The sequence below is a fragment of the Saccoglossus kowalevskii genome, chromosome 8 (genome assembly GCF_978046115.1).
Source record: "Saccoglossus kowalevskii chromosome 8, keSacKowa6.1, whole genome shotgun sequence".
In the NCBI taxonomy this organism is placed as follows: domain Eukaryota; kingdom Metazoa; phylum Hemichordata; class Enteropneusta; family Harrimaniidae; genus Saccoglossus; species Saccoglossus kowalevskii.
Window position 1 is genome coordinate 11958608 of NC_140648.1, and position 21958 is coordinate 11980565.

The window sequence follows — 21958 nt, forward strand, 5'->3', positions numbered from 1 at the left end:
ACTGCAATCTCAAACCTGATAAAATTAGTGGTCTGAGCTTTTATGGCATTTATTTTTGAAGAATAATACATGTATCAATATTAACATAAATATTGGAAGGCATCGCCATTTTGATTTCACAAACACTTTTATATGTATTATCCTAAAATGCAGACGTATTTTGGAACAAACTATCTTTAAAATTATACTTTCAACCATCCGACTATTTTAGCACACTTTGAACTTTCCAAATAATATATTTGCCGTTTTGATAGTTTCACAAAGAATAACAGAGACAGAAACATTTGAAAGAAATAAGTCATTGTTCTACATGGACAAGCTGATTGAGCAACACACAGAATAGCGATATATGCAGTCAAAATGTGAAATAATTGACACTTATTCGTAAAATCCAGCAATGGTGTTGTAATATTATATTATATTATATTATAGTGAATTATTACATTCTCATTCAATCAGTGCACGTTTTAATTTGCATAAGTGGGTGGTCAAAACACTGTCACCGTGACATTCAGATATGATTGAATCTCAGATTACTATAGTAGTCTAAGATTGAAGGCAAGCAGCGCAGTTTGGACATAAACAATGGTGAGTGCAAAACAAAAGGTATTCACAAATAGTTATGAATTTGCTTTAAATTCGTAATTTATGTTAAAGCAGGAAAGTCGTCACCTGCGCACACAGCAGGTGGCCAAAGCGTATCGTTGTTTACAAACAAGCGTCGTGAGCAAAGCAACCATAACATGTTGAAAAGGAAAAGGCCTCCTTCCTGTTAGTGCGACATCTAGGGTCAGCTTTGCTGTCTCAGTCATTTATGTTTTTCCTAAACTGTTCTGTAATTCTTGATTTAGCACTTAGTTCTCATTTGCCTTTATACTAATTACTTTACTCATTACTTTATCAAATTTGGTGGAGTTTTAATAAAAAAAAAAGTTTTGCCATCAGAGAGCTGTTTTACTTTGTGTGAAAAGGGTAAATGCATGGAGGTAAAACTCTATGGTTTATGTAATTTATCTATAAACCATGGTAAAGTTTTCTGCTATGCACTGTATATCAAAACTTCAGTATTTCACAGCACCATTAACCTTATTTAAATAAGAATCTTGTAAATAAATAAATTATACATATTTTTTTTATTATTGTTATAATTTTGTTTTTATTACTTGTTTTATTTGACAAATTTTTCATCTGAATTTTTTATTGTGGCTGTGTACACCAGAAACTGTAAAATCGGTAACCAGGACCTCTATCTATATCTAATTTCAGGCAGATTGCTGCAATTCTAAAGTGAAGACAGGTTGAAATGGCTTTTTTTTTTATTATTTGCAACAGATTCCGTAAAAGAGCAACATTTCTAAAATGCAGTGTTCCAGACAACCTAATTTGATTCCATTGGTGCATGGCATTCTCATTCCAAAACAATTCAACTCCATTGTTGGTGACTGTAAAATAAACAGTATGTCACAGTATTCCAAACCTGAGATACAAAATCTCTCTCCAAATCACAATTTCACGTCACGGTACTGACAGGATTACATTCCAACTACAGAGGCAGCAAAAAAAAAACTTGAGCCACTGTGTGTATTTGTTCTAATAACCGTAACCATGGTATTTTTGTATGGAGGACTCCTGTGACGCGGGTGAACAATACACATAGACCAGTTTATATTTGAAATAGTAGTCAGATATTCATGTTCACCACTAAAAACATATTTATTACAATATTTAACATAATTTAGTACAAGTTTTATAACAATAAGTTTACAAAACAAGATTCTGCGCACTTGTGTCATGCTATTTTTCAGTCACTCACACTCCCTATGGAATGTATTTATATACAGAACACAGTAATAAAACAAGTGGGAGGGACAAGCAGTCTAATAGAGGATTCCCAATCCCCATAATATTTGTTATATTATCAGAAACTATAGTGCAATGTTGCAATTAACTTCACATCTATTTAACTTTTCACATGACAACTGTATACATAAGTTTTAGCAAATTTTCAACAAAGCAATACAAAATCGAAGGTATTATTCCCTTTTAAAGTCGAAAACTATCTCTGTGACACCAAAGAAACACACAGTGTAAGCATTTTAGTCTTTTCATCACCGTTTCCTTTTTTTCATCACAAAATATTCCCATTCATAGTCTGCAATTTCCTTCATAAGATTGGGACAAAAATAGCAAAATTTTTGGAGATAAAATTTAAAATTGACTCAAAAACATGTCTATAGACCCCCCCCCCCCCCAAATTCCAAAAGGCAGCAATTTTGGGGGCAAATTGTGTAACTTCGTAAAGGCGATAGTTTTAAATCGAAAATTGTGACCTCTAAAAACAGACATAAAAATAGATTGTTAGAAATGTCTAATTCCCTTTCATTACATTATAGAGCATGATGTGTATTTTTCCCAATTCAAAATTTTGAGGTTTCACAAAAAAAATAAGCTGTCATTAAGGTATGTCAACATTAGTTCCTCATTTTTAGTAAAGATATTCAACATTTTTTTCCTGCAATTCTCCAATTACAATAAACACATTTTTCAGTTTTCCATCTGGATAAAACCTCACAAAATATAACATTTTTAAAAACCTGTATATAACCATACTTACGAATGATTTACAAAACTACATTGATTCTTTCATAAGAAAAAATCTCAACCCATTGAGTGCCATAATTTTTTCTCACAAACTTTTGAAGAAACATTTTTCAATTTGTCTTTATTTTTCTGTATAAATTTTGGTTCAAATGGAGATAATGTCCCAATGGCTAAATGAATTGTTCAAATCATTTTTGTAAAAATATGAAATAAATTATTCGAGTTTATTTTGTGAGGAATGCCATTCATAGGGTTAAATATTTTTGGCTTGAATAATTCACAATTTTTCTGACTTGTGAATCATTCCCTTTCAACAATGATTCATGAACACAGGGAACAAAGAAACAAAAATATCTGGCAGTACAAAAAAATAAAAGGTGCTTCAGATACAACATACATTAATCCTACATTTTTTTTTGAAAAATAAAATACTTATAATTTGCCAGACCTTAAAAGAATACACATTTTTCAAAAAACTTGAATGCTGTTATGAATATTTCTTGATTAAAACAGAAATAATATCTCTAAACATAAAAGATAATTTGCACAAAATAGAAACCAATCAATTTTAACATAAAGTCAAACTTTTTTTTCATAACTCATGATACAATAATTGGAAATATATACACAATATTAATTTTATACATTCCTTATATATTCGGTCTATACTAAAATTAGAACATAAATAATCATGCTCAATTTGTCTAAATTCACAAAGTCAAAGTAGCATGATTTCATTGTATGTTTCTAAACTATTCCACGAAACATCTAATTTAGTTATTAGTATGCTCTTATGTAAATATGCCACTGAGAAAATCAACAAAGTGACTGTATTGTGAGTGTTTCCATGATTGGTTGATGGTCACCCAATCAGTGTGAAGGCTTGATCCGATTGGTTCATCAGAGTGTATACAATTACATCACATAAAAGATACAATTTACAAAACGTACATATACAATGATACAGACAAGTATCTCAGCACCAGTAATGTAACTTGACACTTGTAGTTCTCACACCTTTTCACCTCTAGTTTTACAATAGACTACAGAAAAAAATTCTTCAATGGTTCATGGTGGTTTTACACAAACATTGTTTTTCCCAGACAAACATCAAATATAATTTTAGCATGAACTGACAGTAAATATGGTAACTGACAAAATTCACTCTACTTTTTCCATAACATTTAAAATTAAATTCTGTATTTTAAGAATAAATCCATATGGAATAATCTACAAAAAGCAGTGAAATCAACACAATAATCATATTTCTCGGTATCATAAAATTGGGCAGTCAAGCCACATTATTTTAAAGGGCAAATAATGATTAATTTCATACAATTATTTTTCTCATGACCAAGAGAACTGATTTTTAAGTTGGGAAACCTTTAGAAATCTGTAACATTAGTTCAAACACTGAGTATAAGAATAGTCAGTCATCTATAAAAAAAAAATCAATCATGCCTAGCCATACATGAAAGCACCTATTATAAAATGTGCATACTAATTGTATGCTAATGATCAATGTCACCACAATTAACATCACCTATGGTAAACGCCTGATTTAATACCTAAATGTAATTACCATAGTGATGCAATTTTAAAATTAGTTAAAATGAGTTACACTAAATAAAAAATACACTGTAAAGTATCCAAATAAAGTTGCTTTAGCATGTGCAAAGAAAAAAGTTTTAAAAAAATAAAAATAATGGCAGAGAACAAAATGTAATGTGCTCAGTACTAAAAAAGGTTAATTAATGTTTTGGAATTTTCTCAACATGATATTCATCCCAGTGACTATGATTTCTAGAGTCACTGCTCTAAGCTTAGCATAAAATAAACATAATTAGTGGAGATCATTATATCTATGTTAACAATTGTGATATGATCTATTTATATTAAATATTAAAATAACAAAAATCCCTTATTACTAGCAATATACATTCTGGGTCAATTTGAAGCAGTGTTGGTGCATAGGGATTCTTAATTATATACAGTATGTATGTTTGTGACCTGTGACCCCTGACCTTTCTGAATCTGATTAGACTTAGAGTGACAGATGAAATACTGAAACCAAGGTCAAGTGTAAATACTCATATCTCCATTCTATATTACAGCAAAACATACAACACATGGTACAACATGGATCAGAGTGTAATCAACACATACAAATATTTATTTTTTTATGTTTTTATACCAAGTATTATACTTTGCTATATTAGAGAAAAAGGAATATTCACTGGGTTAAATTTTTAAATTCTGATGTTTATGTTAATTTGCATACTAAACAGGGAATTAATTTAGCATTAGATTTCACTGAAGCAAAATATGTAAATAATTATTAAAGCCTTATAATACAGCAGTCAAAATGGAGCCATTTTGATCCAGTATTTACTGGAGTGAACAATTATGAATTATTAGTTTACTTTTAAAATCATTTAATAAATGAACTGACATCCATAATACAGATATGTGCATTTATATACTGTAGAATACTTTATTTTCGCTTGGAATTTATTTTCGCTATTTTCGCTGAAGGGATGTTCCCGTGAAAATAAAATCCAGTGAATATACTTTTTTTCCTATATTTCACATTAAACTCATCAAAAATCAGTGAAATTAAATTCCACACAAAACGCCCGAAAAGCCTTTTCAGCGAAAATTAATTCCAGAGAAAATATAGTATTCCACAGAATTTGGTTCAGTAAAGTTTGCTAAATTAACATGTTTACAGACAAACCTGTAAACTGAAGTCTAATTGTATGTGCCCCACAACATGAAAACAGATGTACCACTGAATTGAACACCATAATTTTTTTGACTAAAATTTTGACGTAACATTTTATGTAATAATCTAAAATTCATTTATTAATTAATTTTTTGCTAAATAAACATAATTTTCTTTGGCTACATCAGATTTTTTATAACAATCATGCATGTCTTTTTCGCGAGCATCTCTTTTTCGCGAATTTAGCGAGAGAATTGATTCGCTAATTCAAGATGTCGCTAATGACTTTATTATCAATTCAAAATGGCCACCAAACAAAGGAATCAACAATGACAAGAGAAATTCGCTAAATCAACATTTCGCTATTACGTCATTTTACCACAATTCGCTAAAATTGCATGCCGCTTTTTAAACATGTTTTACAGTAGTTTGTGAAAGATTACAAAGTTTACTTGGCATTCATACGACCAAATATGGCTAACTGAATTTTGAACAAACCATCATCAAAGAAAAGTTCCATTTGCGATGGCAATAATGCTCAAATCTACACAGCGCTATAAAGCATGGTAACAAACTGTAGCAATCTCTAATGCATTATTTAGTTTGGTGCCAACATGTGACGCAATAATATTTGATTTCTTGCAGTACAAACATATACATGTAGTATCACCAACAAAACAAGTAACACAGTAGCAGTCTCTTATCAACCCACAAGGACATCATTTCAAGGAACTACAGTGTACCTGCTTCATGTTTGATTAAAACATGTTTGTACCAAGGAGTGAAATACTACAGTGAATGTCACCTGACCTCTTGCCACAGATGCATTAAATCTTTCGTATCAATGTAAATAAATAAAACACATCTTAGGTGCCAACAAATAAAACTACTGTAAAATACTTTATTTTAGCTGGAATTTATTTTCGCTGAAAAGACCTTTTGGGTGTTTTGTATGGAATTTATTTTCACTGATTTCTGACAAGTTGAATCTAAAATATAGGAAAAAGGGTATATTCACTGGATTTTATTTTCACTGAATCATTCCTTCAGCGAAAATAGCGAAAATTAATTCCAAGCGAAAATAAAGTATTTTACAGTAACAAATGTTAAACAAAAATGTTGTCAATGTGGGAACATTAGTTTTGTTTTCCACTATAGTTGGTTTGTAATTGAATTATTTACAGACAAGTGATAGAATACATTGGCACCAGACGTCAAACGAGGGTGGAGGACACTCTAAACCATTTAATTTTAGCTCTTTGAAATTTCTGTAATATTATTATTTCAATTTGAGGGGGTTAGTGAAGCCAAAATTGCAGGTGAGTTACTGTGTCTCTTTGTCCTGAGAACCCCAGTGACATATTCACTAAAACAACATTTTGCATTTTTTTCAGAAATATTTGTCACAAAATTAGTGCAGTTTACAGTGATCTAACCTGCCCTACTAAGCAAATGTTCAATACATCATGTGCTGATGCAGCTATATACTATTCATATCGATTATCCATGGACGCTTTCGGCTAAGATGTGTTAAAATGTACGAACAACATTTCTATTATGTTTTTTTTTTTATTCCTCTGAAGAGTCGCTATCATCACTTTCAGCAGGGTACAGATAGTTAATGTTCAGCCCTGCAACTACAAATTGTACATCCACTCGTACGCTATATGGAAATGAAAATGAATGACTCAGATTCCATTTGTCTTCACTGTTACTATACTGGTACAATGAAAAGACTGCGTTATCATCGTCATCTTCCTCGTCATCCTCGTGCTTCACTAACACGTGCAGTTTGCTGTCAATCACCATCACTTTTGGGCGACAGGTAAAATGTAGGAAGTCTCCACTGCGGATTGGTATTGACGTTATTCTATGCCATCGCTTTGCATTTGGGTCGTACACCTGCACTGGAATTCCGCTTTTAGGGAGATTATAACCAGCCACGAAGTACAGCTCATCCTGGAACACAGTTGCGCTTGGAACCAATAAACAGCCACCACTCGGTAACCTTGCCGACCACATACTGGCTTCCGTATCAAATGATAGAAATGTGTCTCCTTGGATTACATAGATACAAGAGCCGTATACAATTGCACATAATGGACTCAGCCCAGCTGGCATTGAGGTGACGTATTTCCATTGGTTATTCTTCAAATCATATCCTTCTATAACATCAAGATGCTGCCCTCCTCTTCCCATACCCCCTATAGCATAGACATGAGAATCTGTACAAACTAAATGCAGGTCAAATCGTTCAGTTAACATCGGTGCACGCTTGTGCCACCTATCATGTGTGTGCTCGTAAATGTAGACATCTCTCTGTGGTCGCAGTCCCAAGTCTTGTGAAGTATAAGAATCCTCGCTTCCAGAATGGTCATCAACGAGACAGCCCCCCGCCACGACTAAATCATTCAGCTTTGTCACCACGACACCATAGTCCCACAGTCCTCTAGGTGGTGCTGCCATGGTAAATATCTCATTTGACTTTATACTGAAACAAGGCACCCTATGTACCTCATCTGGATCAAAATTTGGACTGGAGCCAAAACACACTATCATGCTACTCTCGCCCATTCCAAGTCTGGGTTTAACGCTTCTTGGAAGACCATTTTCACTCAGCCTTGCAAGATATTGTATACTTTCAGGTGATTTTCGAATCAGTTCGTTCTGTCGCAGCGACTGCACGACCGTTGTATCAACCATCAATGAAAAGCGAACTTGCTGGATAATTTCTAGCAGAAACTTCACTCGAGTGGTGTCACGTGAATCAAACTCAAGCCACCTCCTGGCAGCATCGTAGACCTGTTCCTCTCGTTGTACATTCAGATTATCACTTGCCAGAATTAAAGATAGCTCAGAACCGTGTAGTTCCATAAATTCATCAGTTTGCGACAATGACTGGAAATTCTGTTCAATAAGTTCCTTGGTCACGCGCTTCAGCCACGTTGAGTTGTATGAACAAGCAAAGCTGAAGAGGGCCACACAGTTTGTCAGATCTACATGTGCTGACATAAACTGTGCACAGGCTTCCTGTACAAACTGAATTTGAAACATGTTAGCCGCTATGAATAAGTTCTGTACAGTTTCCATGGCGAGGTCGAGCTTTGAGGTGTACGCATAATTTATGATTTCGCTCACTGAATGAGCATCAACTTCATGTAAGGTGATCTCATGTTTCTTGCATTCAGTAAGTCCGCTAGTGAACATAGCTTTGAAGTACGGACTGCACGCCGACAATACTGCTCGGTGACACGGAAACTGTTTGTTCTCTACGCACACAACCACGTCGATCAACTCCTTTGAGTCGAACATGGCTTTGAATTGATCGAGAAGACATTTGGCATGCCATGGATTGTCACGTTTGTTTGATATAAAGCCAACTGTAGTAGGATTCGACATGCTCCTTGCAGTAGTTACGGTAGTTACGGTTTGATTCTTCTTCATTGACGGCAGGGGTGCTGCTGCCGCGGCTGCCATCTTGCATCACCTATCGGCTTCGTCAGTTTGAATTTTTAAACAGTCACCGTATATTTTCATCGATCAAAAGCACCAACTGACCTTATTGTTCTTCACCACTAGTGTATTTACTTGACGCGTTAACGATGGAAGTAGTGTTGAACTCTATAGAGATGACAGTAACATTGTTACCGCAGTAAAACCGTCCAAAGAAAGCTGAGCGGATCATAAACTGTTTCTTCTTCAAAGCACCGCCATCTTGAATGTTGATAATACTCCCTAAGCCACTGCATATTTATTATGGGGTGTCCAGCCAACTGGAAAACAATATAATCGCTCAACACCTATTTTATTGTATTCTGTCTGTCAACAATGTGTGAATTATTTTTAATTTATAAATACGATGATAGGAAATATGGATCAGATTATAGGATTACAGTACGTCATAATTATAATCATAATCATGAATTGCCGACCAAATCGATTCCTAAGGCAAAGGAATGTAGTTTATTTCTTGAATAAATGCAGGGACAATAGCGACAATAACACGGTTTGCTTCGTTAATTGTTAACGACTTTCAACAAAGGGCCCTAAGAAGATTATTGACCCCATTAGCAAAAACTTGACAATGAATCGGTGAGAGTCTCAATGACCATCTCAAATTCCTGTTATTTTTTTCCCTGACACATTTTCAAAGAATGGAAGGTATTTTCCATGTTCAAAGTAAACTGGGGTGTGTTCATCAACAACGTTCTTTGCAGCTTTTGGCGTATACACGGTTACTAAAAAAGAAGTAACCGTGGCGTATATTTGAATGTCATGGGCTTTTTATTTTACTTACCATAGTGAAATGGAAAGAACTTGCTGAATGGTATTCGTTTGACTTGAGCGTTGACACAATCAAAGGCGTTCTTCATGATACTGTCACTCACACTTATTTCACGGCAGTGCAGCAATTAAATGGTGAAGTGAATAAAACCAATTGTCTTTTTTTCTATGGGACATTCATCAATTCAATAAAGAACTGATACTATCCTACCGTTATTATACAAACAGTGTGTAACAGGTTGGGCAGGGGCTGTGGCACGAAATTTTGCACGAGGGGCGAGATCTGAAACCTAGACCCTCTGAAACGCTATTTCCTGCATTTTGAGAGAACAATTTTGCTGACACAAAAGATTTCAGCTTGATTTAGGGGGGACTACGTTCAGTGGAATGGGTCTGAGAAATATTTTTTTGGGGGTCGTTTTTTGTGACTAAATTGCGAATTTTAAGTATTCTGTCATGAATTTGTTTTCGCGTATCTGTTAACCGACTTAATTAGTTGATTATTAGCTGAATTGCTGTGTTATGTCTGTCATCGTTTAGGTCTATTTGAAGTTTTGGACGGAACTTGGCTCAGTGATTTGGAACTTATTACCAGATAACCGTCGCCATTCTGACAGTTTATATCCGTAGTTATTAATGTAGTGAACGATTAATCAAAAGATATGACGTATTCAGTACTTAGTGTGATTGGCTTTATGATTGAAGGTTACGCCCTAGAGTCTTTTACTGTTTTGTAATTGGTTAGAGTTTTGAAAATGAATAAAGAGAGTTTGAGTTGGTCTTGGGGAGCACAGCACGATAGACGCAGTAGAGAGAGTGCAGTCCTGGAGAGTCGAGTCGAGTCCTGGAGAGACTTGGGGCGAGCCTTGACGCAGTCTTGGGCGAGTCTTGGTTCAGCCTTGTGAGAGTCTTGGGGACTTTTCCCCAGGACGCTGTGTCTTATAGAGTGCTCCAAAAGATCGACTAAGACGAGAGTTGAAACGTATTTCGTTGTGTGTGTCTTATTTGACTGTAAAGCTAAAGTGACTTTCCCGATCCCGTACCTCAAGGGGACGAGATAGAGAGACGGGACGAGATTCCCCCCTGGCAAGTGTAGAGAACCCCGTGAAGAGAATTTCCCCCTGATAATTCACCAAAATTACTCATCGCAATGGTGTGACGTTAGAAATAAAAATAAATGTAAAAATGTTACGTTCACACCATATAGTGAGTGCGAGAAGGTGTTCGAAGCCATAGACAGAATTCTAAGGTTCTTTGGGAAAATATAATTTTTATAATAGATATATTTTTTTTATAGAAAATATAATTTTTATAATAAATTAAATATCCTTCGTTTTTGTAGAATGTAATGTGTGTCTATCTACTGTCATACAGTAAATCGACCAATGATGGACACATCTACCTTCATGCCGTGAAAGGTGTGATCATGACGATATGCATTGCTTGAGGACAACGTTCGTAGATTTGACACCACGATCAACTTACGCGGCCAATACCAAGTTTCCTATATGTGAAGTTTGTCCATCTTGGTCCGATTGGTGGCATTTGAGTATCATCAAATATCATTTGCATATCATCTAATAGTTTGTTTGTTTTCAGGACAAACTGCAAAGTTCATCTGATCAACGGCTGATACAATATACCATTGAAGTGATCTAGTCTTTGCTTTTAATAATTTGCCAGTTTATATTTCAGACAAGACGCCACAGTTACACACTGCAGTAAACTGAGCCTCGTTCAGCTGCATTTGCCTGAGAAATATCCTTGTTGTTATTGAATACTCAGTACCAGGAACAAACAAGACATACTGGTAATAAGAAATACGTGGTATTGGAGATCATAAATAACTAAATAAAACTGGATAAGTTTGATTGTATAGAATTATTGAAAAATAAGTTTCATTGAATGACATATGAAACTTTCCCAGACCACATGTAGGACTGGTTGCGATATCAGAAGAGAGACCAACATAGACATTGTATCTATCACAACGGAATGTCTTGCATTTGTACCAAAATAATACAAAATAAGTGAAAATGTGTCTGCACGAAAAGAAGATAGAACGCATGATTTTTTATTAAAATCGGGAAAATGATAAATAACGTGCATCCATAACCCACTGTCTGTAAAGACAATACCAAATTGGAATGACACCAGGCCAGCACACTGAGAAACTATTGAAATACGTGTGTGTATGTATATCACTATGTCTTGAGTTTTTTACTTCTTTTGAGAAGAGAAATGGTCAAAGGCATATGAAAAAAATCAACAAAAAGCATGTATGGCACCAGTCGTCCATTATGAATCAAATTACAATCAAAACTTGTGGATATCAGTAACCCATCGTGTGCGATGTTCATGTCAATCTGAAAATAGAATCGACCTAGGCAGTTCGACCTGAACAACTGATGACACGGACAAATAGACAGCGCACAAACTTCATCACGGAAACTAAAAACTTTGATGACCATAAATTAAAAATCCTACAAGACTAAATTCTGTTTCTCTCCACGTTGGTATTAACCCCTCCCTGCACTAATTCTCATTTTCCGAAAATCTCTGAATGTTCTCAAGTACACCTGAGTCCCACTTCTAAACGTTTTTTTTTAAGGAGCAAGTTATTTCTCAAGGCTTATACCGTCCCCGATCAGCGACCAGGTGTCACCGGCAGTATCACTGAATTCCAGGAAGCTTCACTTGAAGGTACAATATATTCGATTGAAATTAAACTTCTAATATAAGTTAATAAATAACCAAATCGATGTTTTAAATAATAAATTATACACTTCATTGAAAATATAGATATACAAAATATAGACTCATACACCGTGACACCATGATAGGAACATAGGTATGTTTGGTTGTAGATTTCCAAAAAAATTCATCGCAAGAAGATATAAATTGAAAGAAAAATGTTCGAGCAAAAAAAGTGTTGTTGTCTTTTAATTCACACCCGGACAAACATGTCGCAAAATATCGCCAACTTAGTACGTCCCGATCTGAATAAAATGTATATCCTATTTTGTATTACTTTAACCATCGCTTTTCGCGTTCACCAAAACTTTCAAAAAAATGACAGCCAATAAAAAATAAATTCAAATAAGATAAAGTGTATGATAAAAAATAAATAATTAAAAACATATTGAGAGAACGAAAAGGTGAGTAGTCTGAAACGGGTCCACAATGTATAGTTTTGATCTACAAACAACATCATTGCCATATTTCAAAGACAGTCTGATTCCACATACCGGGTATAATACTAGTAGTTGAACTTAGGTAACAACGGATGGGGCGAATATCACGATTAATTATTGACGCGTATCTATGTATTCCATTCCGAAATGTTGAAATGTGTACTCCAAGTTCAGTAATTTTATTAGATATAAATGTTTATTCACCCAATAATAATTACGATCACCACAAGAATAATAAAATAAAAAATAAAACTAATGATGATAAGTAAAAGTTAAGGAGTATGTTGTTGGATGAAAGAGAAATCAGAAAATTGCTTAGAGCTTGTTTAATTTCCTGTGAATACTTGAACAGAAGTTGCATTTTTTTGGGGAAAATGAAAATTTGGAGAAAAACAAGATAGCATTCATAACTAAGACATTAGTGACAGAATAATAAATTAAATAAAAGTAAATAATTAGGCAAATTTTAATATTTTTACAATAGTACTTGTTTTGTAGATGTTTTGAATGATCTGCGGGAGAAAATTGATCTTGTTTCAAATGATATGCTGTTCTATAGTTTAGACCCTATGTATGATATCGAGAACTGGCCGACTGCAGTTCAAAACTGCTCAATGCGGAGGTTTTGCGTTTGTTGCGAATATTACGAGAATGGTCACGTGGTTTGAAATAATCGTTGAAGAGCGGTGGTTGTCGCGTTCTGTTCAATATGGGACTCGATACGACGTGAAATTAGTGTTTAAATTGTCAAGAATTGTAAAATACATTTTATAGTTCTCCTAAGACTATTATTAGAATCGAAGACGTAGATGGCAACTATTAAAACAAATGATAAGATTTCCGTGACATTTACACTATAATGGTTTTATTTTATGTTTACAAAACCCAGATAAAATATATTGTCAAAAAACTACTTTTCGCAGAAACATAAGTCAAATATTGAAAGTATTCATGCAGGAAATAGGGCTAGTAGATTAATAAGGTAAATGGAATAAAATATGCATGTAAATAGGAATGGGATAAGGTTAAAGTAAAATACAAAATATAATAGTTGAAATGTTAAAAATTAAAACATCAGAATTCGTAGAGGCCTTCAACTTTCAAAGTGGCAAGCATGAACACTAGTTTTGATCAGGTTGCGATTTGCACTGATGCTGATACAAGATATTCTCCAATGTGTTCCATTCAATCATTTCAAGCAAACCTGTGAATATGTAATAACACATATATGTGATCTTTCTTTGTACTAATATGCTAGACTGTGAGCCTATTTCACTTATCGGTATCGCCGTTTGATGCGATTTGCAACAATACTGGTCGAACATTTGGAAAACAAATTGCCATTAATCAATACACAAAATATTAACTAATTAGTATAATTAGTTTAATATTAACCAAATAGTAACCTGCCAACCACAGATGTTGTGCAGTGCATGTTTCATAATCTGTGTAAACAACGTATTCTACATGCAGTGGAGATGTTGCATGGGACCCACATTGAACTTCACCATATTGATTTGACTCAGTATTTTACTGTATTTTGTTCATTATATAGACCTTTTGTCTGAATGAGAGTAGAATGAATGCTACATTTCAACACATTTGCATAACCACAATTCAAATCACTCACAAAATAACTTTAGTACAACTCTATCTTTCAAATATGATAAATAATTATTAATATTAATGTTTGAAAACAACAAGCAATATGACCATGTACATATCTCATAAAACAGTAAAGATGTATATGCAAACATATACATGTAAATCATACAAAGCAACAAATATTTCTGGGTTAAAAAAACAAACACTTTTCTGAAAGCTGATTGGTCCTATTAATAAAGAATATTATGTGAAACCAAGAAATTGTTCAAAATAATTTTTTTTACTGGTTTCACAACACTAACAATCTGCTAAAGTCATAGTTTTCAACAAAGGCACATGTAACATTAGAACCCTCAGCACGTTGGATGAATAGTTAGAACAATAACTCCTTCACAACTGGCAAATAGTCTCGGTTTATATTCTGTCTGCTTATATTCACAGCAGTTTTTGCATTCAGCAATGCATCTTAAAGGTCATACATCCTGGTATTTGGACATGACCCCTACATGTCATACATCCTGGTAATTATGACCCCTACATGTCATCCATCCTGGTAATTATGACCCCTACATGTCGTACATCCTGGTAATTATGATGACCTCTAGGGGTCATGCCTCCTGATATTTGGACACAACCCCCGACTGGTCATACATCCTGGTAATTTCTGGTGATATTGGTGTCCTTTAACATAAACATCAATTCCAAAGTGATACAAGCTTGAATTTTTTTGAGAAAAAGAAACTTATTGGTGAAAGTGAATTTTTGCCCCGGAAAGTGTCATAAGGCTTCATTTGGTTTAAATTTTTGTTAATAATTTTGGTTTGAAAAAAATTTATTATGATAGGGTTATGTTAGATTAAATTTGACAAGAGAAGTAAACTTTTACACTCGCCATGTTGATAACACAACTAAAAGAATATTATCAGAAACACTATACGATAGATATAATACTAAAGGTACATTGTATATTGGGGAAAAACATAGTATATACACTAAACACTAGTCTATAATCTATGCAATGTTCCACTCATTATACACTACTTCATTATACACCTGGGTGCTTGTAATGTCTTCACATTCAGATAATAAATAACCACAGATTTGATTAACTGAATGAGAATAATGTAAACGCTGAAGATCATGTGATTATGACAAATTCCCATTGGCCAATGAACACAAGGTATTTTATTTTAACCCAAGTTTTAACCTAACCTAGCTTAGATTTACAGAAAGGGGCAAGGTATGATACAAGTTATATAACCTTTCCTTAATCCTTAAACAAGCAGCCTCTCAGCTGAGATAGCTATGCTTTTTGCAATGCACATTTCGAGTCAATTCAAGAACTGAAGATATCATTAGAAAATTAACAAATCTGAGATGTCTACCTGAGGTACTTATATGTATAGTATCAAAGCAATCAGACTTTTCAACAAGAAGTCGAAAATATCACCTTTTACCAAAAATATTCATCAAAATTAGATAATTGAAGATATCACGAAATGAACAAATCTGAGAGAGGTCCACATGTAGTACCTATATACCGGTACATACGGTTTTCAACAAAAGGCCGAAAAATATTACTTTTTACCAAAAATATTCATAAAAATTAGAGAATTGAAGATATCATCACGAAATGAACAAATCTAAAAGAGGTCTGCCCAAGGTACATATACATCAAGTATCAAAGCAATAAGGATTGTAGTTTTCAAGAAGTTGAAAAAGTCAAAAGTTGACATGGACGATGGACAATCACTCATGTGATTAGCTCAGCTCGGCAAAGTAGACAGCAGAGCTAATAAAGTTACAGTTTTTATATTGCTTGATGCAATTTGTATCATGTTGTTTCTATAGTGTTACCAGTACATTTCATTTAATTAAACTCAATTTAAATGCAACTATATCAAAATTTGATAAAATATAATTTAGTACCGGTATATCTTAAATGTGTCCTTTGAAGGTAAAACATTTGAATGAGTGATGGAATATTACTAGTATCATACCTAGGTGTTGGGTAGAGCAGTGTATATTGAATGGAATAGTGCACTAAACAATAAATTAAGACAGATATTAGAATTTATTTTTCATAAACAAATTTCAGAAAGCAGAGATCAGAGTAGCATTAAATATATAAATCACCTAATTTATGTACAAATCAGATATTTTCAGAATCTACCCTGGGTATTCTCAATTCTGCCACAAGTTTCAAAAATGCTGTTTTATGTTATCTAAACCCTTAGTGCCATTTTATATACAATTCTATAAATTTGTTAGTCATCTTTTATTTTGCTGACCAACCACAGAACACTTCTTGAAGCATGTCTTGATACACACTAAAACAAAAAATACAGAAAAACTTGTCTTGAAAGAAAAAAATAATATACAACTAAACTAATTATATAACATTACTGTAACCATGACATCACGCAAACTTTAAAACTGTTTGTTACAAATGACTTTTAAAATAGCGATGCATTCAAGTTAATTTACATTTGTAATGTACAGTGTAAAATAAATGATATTTGTCACCAAAAACAAAAAAAATCTTTGGGATTACTTCTTTCAAAGAAATGGAACCTTCCTTTTCTGTAAGTTTACCAGAAAAATCAAATTACAAGAAAAATGAATTGAGAGGCCACATTAGAACGACAATATACTTGGAAGCAAACATCAACTCAGGCTTGATACTTTTATCACCTGCACATTCCCAAAAAGGACATCTTTTTCTGACTTTACAAAAATAAGATAAATCACATTTCAACACCATTTAATTTTAGCTCATGTAAATTATTTTATCATTTTTTTTTCAAAAATAATACATTTAAAACTACAAACATGTATATAAGAACATTGTAAAATAAACCAATGAAAATTGAAATAAAATAATCTACTAGATCCAAACTGAAACCTCATAACTGCCACTCGGTTACACATGCTGATTACCAACACAAAAAGATTCCCTTTAAAGAATATTTTCTCAGACAATTATCTCATAAACATACAATGTACCTTTCTTTTGATAAAACATTGAGTGTAATACATGCAAGTACCATTTTTTTTTTTTTTTTGAAAAGTGAGAAAAGTAAGTTTTGCAATTATTTTTGTGAAAAATTGCATGCGAGACGAATGTTACCCTGAATATCAGGACCACAATAAAAGACTCTTTATATGTTAACTTACTTATGTACAGGTATGTTTATAATTTGTAATCAAAGATGATACTCTAATTGGGGAAAATTATACAAGATATTTTTTTTTTACACAAAAACAAACAAAACCTGTATAACTGTATGCGCAAAATATCAAACTAACATCAAGTACATGTACTAATAACATGATTAACATAACAATTCAGAGTTAACACACTGTAAGTAAATCCAATCTTTTATCTGAATCCAAATTATTCAAATCAGTTCAGTTAGAACATGTGTGTGATGCCCATTGGAAGAACAATGTTAAAACTTCCTAAAACAAATGCAGAAATAAATTAGTTTATTGAAAAAAAACAACAAAAAAAAAACATTTATATTAACACATTGCCTGCTGTCTTATTTATATACCATTCATACTGACTTTGAGAGTTATCTTAAAAATAGATAATCTTTTAAAAAAAATATAATTAAACCTCTTACTCTCGCAAAGACAGAAAAATTAAAAAAAAGTTTAATAAAACAAATGCCAAAGAAATTATTAAATATAACTCAATTCTAGCAATCAAAATATTAAGACCAAGGTTCTGATTTTATTTTGAGAAAAACATTATTTTGTACTTAAACAGATTATAAAACCAGCATTGATAACATATTAAAATGTCTAGTAATTGTATTTTATCAACTCCCTAGTGCTATGATGTAACTTTTATGTTCATAGTTAAGTTATAAAGAGTATGCAACACCATGTTCTGTGTCAAGTCGATAACATAGATGTGTGATTTGTCTACAATATGGAAAATGGTTAACTTCATCATTCCTTCAACGATAAGATATGACAAGAAAACAAAGAAACACTTGTTTCATATAAATCAATTTAAACACTACAATTACAGTAAGTTATACCATGACAAAGTAAGCTACACCAAAATTGGTAGTAAATATTTGAAGTTTTGATTATTATCATACAAACTGGCACATTAGGTAACTTTTCACTTTGACACAGTCTAACTGGTGAATCACACTTCTTACACAAAAGCTCAAAACTTGAACATTTGTATCTGGAATATCGAAAGCCAAATTGATACACTGTGGTAGGCGTCTACTGGAACTCATAGATTGGTACACTGTGGTGGGCATCTACTGGAACTCGTAGATTGGTACACTGTGATAGGCATCTATTGGACACGGAAATGGTACATTGTAGTAGGCGTCTATCGAGACTCGTAAATGAGAAACTGTGGTAGGTGTCTATCGGAACTCGTAGATTGGTACACTGTGTTCTAGCACATGGGTAAGATTTAAAGACTGAAACCTACAAGTGAAAAACAAAGTATGGCAAACATTAAGAAGTTTTGAAACAAAGGTAGTATGGTGATTGTAATGACAGATGAAGTCATAATTACGTGAAATATAGCAGCAATCATTTGCAATCAGTGAAGGGATTCTATTTCCATTGAATGCTACATTGTTGTTTTGTCTCATGTAAACAGAAGGAAGTGTTTGAATTCGCTGGAGTTAGGACCCGAATAGGATTTTTCACATGCAAACAAAAACAAAATGGCAGGGAGTCTCACCATTCTGAGCTCCTGTGATAGTAATAGCCTTCAATGCTTGCGGTGGATTTAGTAAAGCATATGTAATAAAAGCCGGCAAATGATGCACCATTAATGTCCTTAATAGTGTGATCTGGGACAAGAAAATGCTCCTGAAATAAAAAAAAATCAAATACATTTGATGTTGTATCAAAAAGTAAATGTCAACAACAACAACAAGTTTGACACTTATATTTATAAATTATAAACAACTCATTATTCGTGGTATGTATCATCATTCGAATTGCATGGTTTTGCAAACTCAATGTAAACATACTCTCCCAACGAACCCGTGTACAATAGCTATGATTGCACAGACCTTTAAAATATGCATTCAATTAAAGTTTGTGCAACTTTTGGCAGTGGAAATATAACAAGTCATTGACACAGTACCCATCATGTAATAGTAAACAATACTGAAATCAGTCAGCCATTGTCAATTAGAATCTGACTGATGTAGAAATTTTGTGTCAAGATTTACTTAAAGCTGGGGAGTTGTCACCTGCGCATGCGTCAGATGGCAATAGCGTGCCATTGTTTACAAACAAGCGTCTACTTATGAGCCTTTGGATTTTTAGTGTGTGTTGTTATCATCGCTTGGGACTCAATTCCCGCACGTGCGTAGGTGACGACCCTCTCGCTTTAATTTTTAACACACTTGATGAACATATTCTGCTATGGTATAATGATGACAAAGATGTCCCTGTTGGAGCATGAGAGATTATGGCATCCTCCAGTGTTCGAGTTAAGTATAAATCTAAACAAGAAAATACTTTTTCAAAAAGATACAATAAACAAAAACCAACCTCTGGATGTCAAAATTTTTTTTCCCAAAATTAAATTAGACTTATTTAAATGGAATTGCATTCTGAAATACTGCTATACATATTACAAAGGAGGAATTTCAGTTTTTTAAAACATTATCAAATGAAGGCAGAGACGATTCAATACTACGGTAAAGTTTGAATAATAATGTAATGCATGCATAATTCAGTACTCACCTTCCATCTCATAAATACAAAATCTGTGTTTTTTAATTCTTCATAAGTAAAGGAGTCTGAATTAAAAGTTTTGGCATATTGATAAAAAGATAAAAATTTTCCCTGAAAACAAAAAGTTTAAAACCATATAAGAAAATGAACTGGAGTATATAAAAAAAATAAATAATATACATGTTGTTTTAAAATGCTACAGTCATTGCGCAGTGTCTATCAAAATTTTAAGCAAGAATACAATGATATGATGCAGAAAGCTGGTGCTTCAACTAACTTGACTAGCCAGCAGATACTAATATATATTTTTTGGGATTTATTGATAATCATTATTAGTCTTTACATACCACACATTAAGACAACTAAAAGTGACTTTCTGGCCAGGCCATCACACTGTACTACAGATCTGTACACATTATGCGGTAATAACAATACACTGCCCATGTTATCAAAAATGCAGGGAGTCAAGAGGGAAAACGAGAGAAGAGAATAAATAAAATGTAGAAGGGAAAAAAATACTTGTAGTTGATAATATTATAAGTTGGGCAATCTAATAATTACAAACATAGACAATTTAGTCTTTTAAACATACCCAATGCTTTCGATCCACCTCTTCATCTGCATCCCACTTCCTCGTTAAAAATGGATATTTTTGGCTAATAATTTCACCATCAAAGAAAGTTGTTAAGGTGGGAAATTCTTCTGTCAATCCTTTGATTTTAAGATATCCACAAAGGAAACTACTAGCTTCGTCTACGTGCTGTAATAACAGTATGAAATATGTCATAATTCATTAAAGTTTTAAAAATATTGTAAAATATACATGTAAATGTATCGTAATCTGTAAAAGCTTGTTTCCTGTCTTATGAAAACATAGAAGAAATAAGTCGCATTCAATTATGAATCAAACAGAAAAAATATGTTTACTGGTCAAAGAACAAACAACACTAGACAAACAGTACTAGTATGTGTTTTTGCAGGCGAGAAGCAAAGCCCTATTTATTATGTTCAGAGTAATGATATGAATTATTTTTTGAACACCTTCATTCTAAGCCAAAGTGACAGAGGTCGCTGACCAGAGCTTTCACACAACTGGGTTCCGCCTACCGATACGTATAAGAATTCACTGCTTTGTGAATGAAACAATACATTTTATAGTTAAATATTTTTTTATTTGAATATTCACAGAATTTAGTGCATCTATTTTACTAAACAGCGAAATACGCGAAAATAAAACCCAGCTGGTAACTAACATTATTTACCGGGTAATTTTATGAATTGTTTTATTATCTTGTTGTTGCTGTTTTTATTGTCAGTCAGTTCATATACAGCTATGTTTTCGATGAGTTTGAATATTATGCAGACAATAATTCAACAACAAAAAAGACAAGCTGACAGTTGGCATAAATACACTGTTACATCTACATATAGGCACCAATACATGCATAGTAAAAGCACGACATGTCACATACTGTAAACAAACGTACGAACTAAGACATTACAACAGAATCAACGCTTTTTTGCAACGTAACGCGCAACTGTACCTGCAACTCTACTTCGACGTCATAGCAATTACCCTTGCTTTTCTGATAACCTCGGAACTTCGAACCGCTGTAAAGAAGTGATCTGGTTACTCCTGGCTGCGTCGTGTTCGCCGGGGGAGGCGGGACTAGTTCGATTTTGCCAGGCATTTTACCTGTACAATCCGTGTTTCCACCTAAGGGATTTCCCAAGTAAAAATGGCCGCTGAGGATTCCCACTCAACTCACCTACGTTGCTCTCTCACATGTTACAACAACTTTGATTGGTCCATCGT

General features: G+C 33.4%; 2 protein-coding genes across 3 annotated transcripts; both read right to left on the bottom strand.

Moving 5' to 3' along the window:
- Positions 1-1688: 1688 nt before the first annotated feature.
- LOC100375236 (kelch repeat and BTB domain-containing protein 8-like) lies at positions 1689-9045 on the bottom strand. The gene has a single exon (XM_002738955.4). It carries the CDS (start codon positions 8801-8803, stop codon positions 6896-6898), a length of 1908 nt encoding a protein of 635 aa, XP_002739001.1. The 5' UTR covers positions 8804-9045; the 3' UTR covers positions 1689-6895.
- A 4602-nt stretch (positions 9046-13647) lies between these two features.
- Positions 13648-21909, bottom strand: LOC100373881 (glucose-induced degradation protein 4 homolog). 2 transcript variants are annotated; one of them, XM_002738946.4, is made up of 5 exons: positions 21687-21909; positions 20735-20902; positions 20152-20253; positions 19133-19263; positions 13648-18870 (listed from the first exon to the last, which is right to left on the bottom strand). In XM_002738946.4, the coding sequence occupies exons 1-5, from the start codon at positions 21831-21833 to the stop codon at positions 18807-18809; spliced, it is 612 nt and encodes a 203-aa protein (XP_002738992.1). In that variant the 5' UTR covers positions 21834-21909; the 3' UTR covers positions 13648-18806. The 2 variants fall into 2 exon arrangements, with proteins under 2 accessions (XP_002738992.1, XP_085358299.1); XM_085502173.1 differs by lacking the exon at positions 19133-19263.
- Positions 21910-21958: the final 49 nt, after the last annotated feature.

Excerpts from the sequence above, each read along its gene's own strand:
- LOC100373881 (XM_085502173.1), bottom strand. The coding sequence starts at position 21,833 with ATGCCTGGCAAAATCGAACTAGTCCCGCCTCCCCCGGCGAACACGACG. Across the intron at positions 20,903-21,686 it reads ACGTCGAAGTAGAGTTGCAG|CACGTAGACGAAGCTAGTAG; the intron begins GTACAGTTGCGC and ends CTGTTATTACAG. Across the intron at positions 20,254-20,734 it reads AGGTGGATCGAAAGCATTGG|GGAAAATTTTTATCTTTTTA; the intron begins GTATGTTTAAAA and ends TTTTGTTTTCAG.
- LOC100375236 (XM_002738955.4), bottom strand. The coding sequence starts at position 8,803 with ATGGCAGCCGCGGCAGCAGCACCCCTGCCGTCAATGAAGAAGAATCAA.